A 10,433-nucleotide genomic window follows, 5' to 3' on the forward strand; every position below is an offset into this window, starting at 1 on the left:
CTGCCAGTTCAGGTATTTCTGTTTTTAATTTGGGGGTTTGGGATGAGGAAGGTGGAGGTGGAGACAAAAGTATGGGCCCACCCACTTTGGGCTCAGGTCCACCCTAAATCAGCCATTTAGCTACACCACTGTTTTCCAGACTGTTGCACTAAATTGAGTTGACTTGTCAATAATGCACATAATCCCAGATGTTGTACCATTATATTACTAACAATTGAAATCTCACAGAAACTATAAGTACTACATCACTTTAAATGCATTGCAATGATATTATATTGATGTGCTCATAGGTTTTTCACTGGACCATCACTGACCAACAGGTCTAAACTTGTCCAATAGATTTAATCATCGCACATAATAGTTATCCAAAATCATTTAAAAACTTCTTTGTTCTTCTTTGTGCTCAAACTCAAACCCTACTATAATAATGAGTGATATCTTCATAAATTTTTTTAACTTAGCTTAATAGAGTGTTGTGGGTCCCAACACGGACCATGTTTCACTGGTGGGCTGTTTCAAGGAACCCACTGTTTCTTCTTCATGGCTGTTCTGGTCCCTGAAAACTATCATGACCATGGCTGTGCTCCGGTTCTCCCGGCTCACCTTGGGGTCCAAAGGTACCAATTAGCCTCTTTGGGAGTTCACCGGTCTCTCCGCTGTGATGGGCCACTTGTGCTTCCGGTTCCCACTCCAGGTAGCAGGAGCCGGCTTGATCAGGCGTATGCATCAAGAAGGATCCCTCTGAAGGCACTCTGCCAGAGGTGGAGCACAGTGCCCCCGATGATGTCATGTGCCTGGGACCATGTGAGGTGGCTAAGTCCCCTCTGCCTTGCCTTTGCAATGTCACCTGGCATTGGTGTTCCTGCTGTGCTCTTGTCTCCAGTCCGGTCCAGCATTCCTGTCTCCCTGCTTCAGCTCTGCCTCAGCGACCTATCTCCTGCCCAGCCCTGCTTCTTGTTTCCAATCCAGTCCTGCATTCCTGTCTCCAACCTGTTTCAGCATCCTGTCTCCAGTCTAGCCCTGTTTTCCTGTTTCCAGCTTAGTCAACCCATTTCCCAGTTTTACCAAGCCTGCCACTAAGGGCTCTTCTCAGAGCCACCCCAGGTCCCAGTTTGGCCAAGCCTGCCCCCAAGGGCCCTTTTCAGGGCCACCCACCATCTTCACTCTACTTGGAGAAACCTTACCGAGATTTGCCTGCCCAGCTACGGCCCAATAGCGCACTCATTTTGTGTTGTGCAAAAACACACAGCATTTTAGTTAGTGCTTTAAAATCCTTCACCCTGTGTTTAAAAATTTGTCTTAACAGATTTACCATTACTAATAACTTCTTGGCTACAACAGGAAAAGGGACTTTACCTCTTTACTTCTTTTTGACGATACGAGAGATGCCGAGCAACCTAGAAGTGGGGTGTGTCCCTGTATTTAAAAAATGTTCCGAGGACAGGTGACCTTTCTGGTATCACACTAGTGGAAGCATAATAGTTAAAATGAGGGTTTAATGAGTGTTAATCTATTGTAAAAACTATCATAGGTAAGCCCACCACTCCACCTCCCAATTGAGACCTTCCAGCTCCTTTGTACCCCAGTTATAAATCAATTTTTGTTCCAGTCTCCATAATCCTCTAGCACAGTCACCTCCTCTCAAAAACCTAGGTGCCTCCAGTACCAAAAATTGAAGCTCACATAAATCATGCTTCTGGGTAATCCAGTGCTGTACTAGGACTGCTTCTGCTACCACATATCTAAATCGGCTAAGAGGTTCTGTAATACAGACTCTGATAGTTCTTGTGATGTAACTAATAATTTCAGACAACCCACTTGGCGTCTCTCATATCGTCAAAAAGAAGCAAAGAGGTAAAGTCCCTTTTCCTGTTGCAGCCAAAAAGTTATTAGTAAGTATGAATCTCTTAAGACGAGTTTAAATACGGGGTGAAGAATTTTAAAGCTCTAACTGAAATGCTGTGTGTTCTCAGGGACCAGAACAGGCATGACAAAACAGTGGGTTCCTTGAAACAGCCCGCCAGTGAAACATGGTCCATGTTGGGACCCACAACACTCTATTAAGTCAAGTTAAAATTTTTATGAATGAAGATATCGCTCATTATTATAGTTGGGTTTGAGTACGAAGCAGCACAAAAGCTTTAAAATTACTTTGGATAACTATATGTGCAATGATCAAATATATTGGGCAAGTTTAGACCTGTTGGTCAGTGATGGTCTGGTGAAAACCTATGAGCACATCAATATAATTTAAGTATCATTGCAATGAATATAAAGTAATGTGGTACTTATATTTTCTGTGGGATTTCAGTTGTTAGTGGATTTTGTGGACACTTTCCCACAGAAGGATTTGAAATTACATTTCCTCTCTATTGTGCTGGTATCATTTTGTTACGACAGGTCCAACCAGGATGCCGTTTCTTAGGTACTAACAGATAGTGAAATAATTCCTCATTTTTCTTTCTTCATTTCTAACCATTTTTGTTTCAGTGGGAAAATCCCCAAAATCATATCAACATCAACATCATTGTCATCCTTACCAGCATATGTAACACATGTGACCTCTCAGGGACTGAAGCCACCTGCCAAGCCTCACAAAGAACAGGAAGAGCTCCTGCCTCACCTGCTCCTTCCACAACAGACTGACGTTCTGGAAAAAGCAGACAGGAAGTACAAGAAGAAGAAAAAGAAACAGCAGAGGAAGCAAAAGTTACGGCAGTTCAATGATCTCTGGGTTCGCATTGAGGAAAGGTAATGAGCTGATTACTAACACTAATGACTCTTTAATGTTCAGGCAGATGGTTTTGCTATTCGCACTGAAAAAACTGCAGAAATATCTGGAAAAAATGTGGTAGCATTATTCAAATAGAAATGCAGCCAGGTTTCTATGGTCTATACAAGTGGTGTACTGGAAATTTTTTAACAGGCTGTCTCTCCGGGTATAGCCAATCGTGCAATCTGGGGAGACCCAGGGTGGATGAGGGGGAAGTAATGCATTCTTCACTCTCCCTTCCCCCATGTGGGCACGCTAGGCCATTTGAGCCGACTCTGTGGTTGCTGTGGGTGCTTGGGCACCCCCAATATTGAGAAAATTCCTTGTATGTGTCCAGGGAGGGATTATTTCCACTGGGCTTAGCACCCCCAATAATTTTGAAAAGTTGGCTCCTATGCGCTAGGCATACTTTTTCTGGCAGGGATGCCGACTATCTTTCTCTTTTGATCTAGGCACAGGGAAAAAAACTTTTTAAATGCTCTCAGGTTTTAACCTAATTCATGTTTAATATGGGATCTAAATGTCATAAATAAGTTAATAAATAGATAGAAACTCTGGATGTTGAGCAACTGATTCTCATAACATGATGTCTGTTTTGGTGACCCTTTACCAGGAGAAAAAAAAATCTCTGCACGAATACAACACATGCTAGGGTGTCCCTATAATCAGCTCCTCCAAATGACACACTGATTATGATTTATAACAAATTACTACTCTACCTATGAAAAGTTATTCCGTTATTATGCTTCCTCTGTGTATGTCCGTATGCTGCACAAGCTGGCATGTTTGAACATATAAGTGAGATTAAATAAAAATGCTACCAACATTAAAGAACGACAACGCAGATGCAGCAGCTCAAAGGACTATTTGCTTTGTTTTGAATGTACGGGGATGATGGCTGCGTTGGGGAGGGGAAACAGAGACAAACCACTGAAAGAGACACTAATTAGATACTTAACGGACGTTTAAAGGATTCACTTCCAATCCTATTAAGAGCATATTATAATTCCCACCATAAGCTTCACAGAAGTCTTCTCTGGGTGATTCAGTCGTTGCTCAAGATGGCCTAAAATCTTCCCTGACTGTGAAAAATTTAATCTTTCTAATCTATTGCTATTTTGTTCTATGGAAATTGAAAGAGATTGGATATTGAGAATGAACTTTAGACATCGAAATCAACAAATTCCATGATTGTAAAATCTGGATCTTTCCAGATGTCACCAGGTCCATGCAGAAAAGGAGAAAGCAATCTTTGCTATGAAGATCTCGGGTTCTTCAGCTAAGCACTCGCTTTCTTCTGAAGTTTCCGTGTAAATGTACAATTTTGTTCAGATCAGTATGTGAAGTATCTCTTTTTCAAACCCTCGCACTGACTAAGACTTTGACTAAGCTTCTTTAGTCTACTTTGGTTTCATCTTGTGGTATCTCTTGATATTATCTGACTCTCTTAGGTCTGCTTTTAGAGTACTGAACCTTTATTTTGGAGTAGGAACTGTTACTTTCTTTAATTAAATTTACCTTTTTCTTAATTCTCCTCTTAGCTATGCCCCCTCTACTTTGAAGGCATTAACATTATTTTTTTTATTTAATATCTTTTAATTTACCAATCAAGTAAACACTTGTACAGAAAAGTATAAATATTCTTCATACTTTACATATAATTATAATGTAAGGAAAAAAATAAGAATATATACACTCAAGTCCTCATTTTGGATCCAAGACTAACATAAGTGGAATAATTTTTTTTCCATCACAATTTAATTTGTAGATGAAAATTTTGGCCTGTGTTTAAACTACATGTCTCATTTATCATAGGAGCTCAATCAAACAATAATAATATTGTCTTACTCCACAGATCTTTTAGTTACAAGAAATTCTGTCAAATGAACTGGTTCAAAGAAAATATATTTAACTGATTGGTATCGTATCACACATTTACATGGATATCTTAAAAAGAAGGTTGCTCAAATCTGAAGAACTCCCGGTTTTAACAGTAGAAATTGCCAATGCCGTTTCTGCGTCTCTCTTACCACGTCTGGGAAAATGCTAATTTTATGACCCAGAAATTCTTTATCTTTATGTTTAAAAAACATTTTCATAATCCAAGTTTTATCTATAGGTAAAACCACCGTTGCAATTAACGTTGATGGAGAAGCCATATCAAGTTCTGAAGATTCTAATATTGCTGACAAGTCTAAGGATTGTTCTACTTGCTCCACATTCATTTGAGCTACACGCGGCTTATTTGGCAAATAGTAGACATGTGAAAAAGGAGGAATAGCTTCATCAGAAGCTCCAAATATTTCTTTTATATATCTTTTGATCATTTCCCTAGGTGTTATTGAAGGAACCCTAGGGGAATTTAGAAATCTTAAATTATTTGTTCTCAGGTTATTTTCCAATGATTCAATTTTTCGTCTCATGTGTATCTTGAAACTTTACAATATCTTTTTCCTGAGTCTCCATTTTTTCCTGGATTTGTTTTACCCCAATATCTACTATGTTCATTTTCTCTTCTGTTTTACTCATCTGTGTCTCTAATATTTGAATTTGAGGGCATAAAGCTTTCCCCAGATTTGTAATCAACGTCCAAAGGGAATCGAGTGTCACCTCAGTTGGTATTTCCTCCATAAAGCGAGAAGAAATTAGTAATGGTACCTTATAAGTTAGTAAATCAACTCTTGTAGATAATTGATCTCCTGCAGCGGTGTGTGTTGTCTCCGTTACTCCAGGGAGGCCTAAATCTCTTTCGGCTTCCCTGTTCTCCGGTAGCTGTCTTTGAGGTCCCAGGCGTTCAATCTCTGCTGTCGCTTCTGGCATCAGGGAGAACGCCGCCAACACTGGAGAGCTTGTGCTTCGGGGCTGCGGGGGAGGAGCTCGCTGGTTGGGGCTCAGTGAAACTTCCAGCACAGGCAAGGCCTCTGGATTTCCACTAATCCTCGGCATTGCTGGCATGCCGCCTTCCGACCCAGTAGACATGGTTGTTCGTCACAAGAAAGGTTCGATTGAACTAGCAGTTGTAGCTGGAGGCCGGCTAGGGGTCCCCGCGGCTGCCTGCCTCCCTCCTCGCTTCGGCATTCATAACAATCGGAGATAAGAAGAAACGCTGTGTCTGCAACAAAGGTCTAATCCGCCATCTTGGATCCCTTCGGTTTCTGAAGGCATTAACATTAGAAGTATATCAGCAATTTTATTGTTTATACTTGATTTGCTTGTTTATTATATTGAAAAGATATTTCTTCTCTGTTTTCTGGACACAGTATTATTGTTTTTCAAGTGTTTGACGTGTTACAATTTTGAAAATGCGTAAATAATTTTTTTTTAAAAAGCATGGGGAAACACTAAATATTTGAATGATGATTTGTTTTACTGTAGGCTGATAGAGGCTAGTTTTAAGTCCCCTGTGAATCCTGAGGTGCAGGAGGAAATTTCAAGGCAAAACTAAAGCATAAAACTTTGTTAATATTTCATTCATGCACTTACTTCCATCAGTTTCACTGTTAAAGATGGGTTATTAATTACATGACTTTATAACTGAATGCTGTCCCAATAAAGTTAGACAAGTTGAATGCCTTCCTCATGATCTTGTTATTTCCATCAAAAAGGAGCTATCGCTTAGTGGCACAAACTTTCCATTCTATAGCAAACGCATTTCAAGTACCACACATAGGTCTCTGTTTTCCAGATAAACAAGTTATTTATGTTTAAGTCTTCTTTATTGATCAAAAAGTAGCAGACATGGCAACCGCAGCTTACGTTATTCCAAATAACATTATAGAAATAAACTTCCCACCCCATCCCAAACAAGTTATTTAACTTAGCCTATTGCTCAGACCATATATGTGCAAATATATCTGATGAACATTCATTGAGGATATGCCAAAGACCAGGCATGCTGTTGCCCTCAAGAACCAGGACTGGACACCTCTCGTCTAGAGCTTAGGAAAAGCTCCTTAAAGTCAACATGACAGGTCATGTGACCCGTTGCTATGAATTGTTGGGAAGCCAAAGCTACAGGTAAGCAAGTACCATGTTGGTGAACAAGATTAAAATTTTTGAAAAAGCATAATGAAATCTTATCAACAGTGGCGTACCTAGGGAAAGGGAAATGGGACTTGATATACCGCCTTTCTGTGGTATTTTGCAACTACATTCAAAGTGGTTTACATATATACAGGTTCTTATTTTGTACCTGGGGCAATGTAGGCTGGCTGACCTCGGGGCGGATCGCCAATGCCCCCTCCCTGGTGCAGCGCCCCCCCCCCCCCCGGGTGCATTTTTACCTGCTGGGGGGGGGGGGGTGCCGCGGGCCTGTTGGCTCCGAGTCTGCTCGTTCCCTGCTTCTCCCTCTGCCCCGGAACAGGAAGTAACATGTTCCGCGCAGAGGGAGCAGCAGGGAGGGAACGAGTGGACTCGGCCAACAGGCGCGCGGCACCCCCCCCCCCCCCCCAGCGGCGTGCACCCGGGGCGGACTCCCCCCCCCCCCTTGGTATGCCACTGCTTATGAAATACCTGAGTAAATCAAAATATAGAATAGAATCAACAATTACATTAGTAAAATAATGATTTAAAACAGATATTTTTCATATAACTAACCAAACCCTAGCTCCTCTAATAAGAATATTCTTAAATAACATTCCAGTCATAAAACTGTTAATAGTATTTTGCAGGTACTATATTGCATGGATTTAAATTTTGCTAATGCTGTGAAATTAGACGTATTATATTTTTCCAGGGAAACTAATGGCAACTGTTTCTCTTTGTTTTCCAGTACGACATTTCCCCCCCCACGGATCCGCATCATTAATGGTTATATTACTATAGAGCCCCTACCACGAGGGTATGGACGCTTTCATCCAATTCAGACAACAAACGATTCTTCTGTGCTGCTGCTGCCCTTTTCTGTTTTACTGTTGACGTTGGCTTTCCAAACAGTAATAGCACTGCACTGAGACTGCTGGGAGAAGCAAAAAGAAGAAACGTGAAACTAGAAAGCTCTTGAAGTTGGGCATTTATTATGTGGAAACATCAAACACTTCAGACTTTTCCAGAATCTGGATGATTAGCAAAGTGTTGTAATTTGCTTGATGTGTCCAATGCAAGAGATGATCTTTTGGAAACTCGCTATTTTAATCTTCTCATGTAGAAGAATTTTTCGTGTTATCCCATAATGTTCTTGGGAGATGTATAATTTTGCTCTAACATAGTTGTAATGTGGAAATATAAAATTAACTAAAAATAATTTTGTTAAAAAAAAAGAAAGAATACTTTTTTCTGTGATACAGCAGACTTTACCTTGGAAGTTATTGTTATATGGCAAGAATATCTTACTATTTTTCTTTCCCTTCTGGTGCAAAATGGTTATGTTTTCAATATATATACATTTAAACTGGTTCAGAGTTCTGCCACATTTACATTCACCAGTGGCCAACTACAGCATAAATAGAACTTGTAAGAAATTTCTATTTATAATGGTAAAGATAGATGATAGAGTAGCTTAACTATACCAAAACACTTGATGCCAATGGAGCCCGTTCAGAGCGAATGGGCTTTGTCAGCATTACCGCACCGGGAACCGCTAGTACGGTTTGATAAAAGAGGCGCTAAGTTAGACAGTCCAGAATTACATCATTTGGAGGGGCATTTTCGAAAGGACTTCCATCTCGCAGGATACAGCCTGCTCAAAAATACTTGAGATGGACATCCATGCGCTGGAAACATCCAGCATGAGCATCCATTTTACGGACAGAAATGTCCAAATTTTGAATGGGGGAAAACAAGGGACATGGACGTCCGTATAGCGGCATTCTTAGAAAATGGCCACACAGAGGTCCACCAATATCAAAAAATCCCAAAATAAACCACTGGTAGATAACAAATAATATAACTAAAAAACCAAGGTCCAATTAGAGAAGGGCAAATGAGGGAACAGAAATAGGGGAATTAATATCGTAGAAGCTCAATTACTTGTGAAAATATATATTGTTTTTTGGAGTAATCTCACAGTAAAAACTCACCCAAGCGAGGAAACGTCAAAGCGATTTATACCTCTAAGGTTGGCTAAGCTTCTCAATCATGGATACATTCCTATGAATTTTCAATTTTCTTAAGTGAGCAAACACCCAGTGCTCTTTAAAATTAAACTTCACACCCTATTATCCATTCTCTCATAGTCCACCTCCAATGAAAACACTCCAACACTCCAATAAGTAGTGCTGCGGAGGTATATGTTTACAAGTCCTCTATAACTAATATATCAAAATAATTGTTATGAGAGAAAAAAGAGAGAATCTTTCTCAAATAACTTAGCTTTAGTAGAGGTGGTCCGTTGTTGTGTCCTTTTTCATTACAACGTCCTTAATCCACACCAATGCTGTTCAAACACTTGTACCGTCAAATCCACGCTACATCAATCTAATTATGTATCACCACTATTTGTAATCCAAATCCATACTCTGCAAGTTCGACACTGCAGGGTTTTGAATTAAACTTTGTCAGGAACTTCAGAGATATTATAGTGGAAAAGCTGGAAATAACGTATCCCTCCAAAATAACTATTTTATACTGGAGTAGTAGCGTCTTGTTTAAATGCTCCTAGGCAGGAAATGATGTCATATCTCAGACTCCTCCTCCGATCAATCATCTGTGTCCAGAGGTCCAGGCAGAGCAGAGGGGTCAGTGCAGTGTACTGTAAACCAAGATACCCAGGTTCAAATCCCACTTTAATTCTTTGTTTTTGTAATTGTGAGCCCTCCTGGAACAGAAAAATACCTACTGTACCTGAATATACACCACTTCAATAGCCTTCAGGCTTGTAGGTGGCTTATATATTTAGGTACAGTAGGTATTTTTCTGTTTCTGGTGGACTCAATTAAAAAAAAAAAAAGAGTTGAAGTGGGATTTGAACCTGGATCCCTTAGTTTACAGTCTACTGCGCTAACCACTAGGCTACTCCTCAGACCTGCTTCCTGCTCTGCTAAGAATACCCATAATACCTGAAGCTGAGTCTGGTATCCCCTTCCGCTTTCACTTTCAGGGGAGAGGGAAGGGGACGGCACCCACTGGGGGATTAAGGAGGTGTTATGCCTTAATCCCTCTAGAGGACTACTTCTCAATCAAAGCTCTTTTCTGTAACCTGGACATTCCTAAAACAGGTCCAAAGACATTTCTTCCCCTTCAGTAATCACTGTTGGATGTCCAGATTTCAGGCCCTCCCTAGTACTGCACAAAACACACATAGAACATGCCTGCTTGCTATTTGGATGTATTGTAGTATTGGACATCCCTATTCTTCCTTTGCAAAATCGGGGTTTGAATGTTTCAAGCACATGAACCTCCATTTTGGCCTTTTGAGATCTCCATATGCTTCAAAAATAAGCACCATAGCTTTCCAAGCAACTTATTTTATAATTAAAATTATTTATTTAAAATTTTGTCATCGATATTTAAATATAAAATGTGATTATATATTGACTGAAAGACAAACCGCATTAAGGTTTTGCAGCTAGCGCATATTATTAGAAAAGGATAACCCGCAGTAGCTTCAAAACCTCCACAAGAAGTGTTGGAGCATTCCAAACACTTTGGATAAGGCAGTCATTCAGTTAACACAGAGCGGTGGTCGGTACTACATGTTAACGACATGGCCACTAAAGTGAGA

General features: G+C 40.2%; 1 protein-coding gene across 1 annotated transcript in view; it reads left to right on the plus strand.

Annotated features, from left to right (window-relative positions):
• The window catches only part of LOC115463736 (metalloprotease TIKI1-like), a 275,840-nt gene extending 267,859 nt beyond the window's left edge, over positions 1-7,981 (plus strand). Inside the window, exons 6-7 of the mRNA XM_030194472.1 lie at positions 2,491-2,751; positions 7,545-7,981. Coding sequence (XP_030050332.1) covers positions 2,491-2,751; positions 7,545-7,725 — 442 coding nt within the window. The 3' untranslated portion in view covers positions 7,726-7,981. The remainder of the gene's footprint in view (positions 1-2,490; positions 2,752-7,544) is intronic.
• Positions 7,982-10,433: the final 2,452 nt, after the last annotated feature.

The sequence above is a fragment of the Microcaecilia unicolor genome, chromosome 2 (genome assembly GCF_901765095.1).
Source record: "Microcaecilia unicolor chromosome 2, aMicUni1.1, whole genome shotgun sequence".
Taxonomy (NCBI): Eukaryota; Metazoa; Chordata; class Amphibia; order Gymnophiona; family Siphonopidae; genus Microcaecilia; species Microcaecilia unicolor.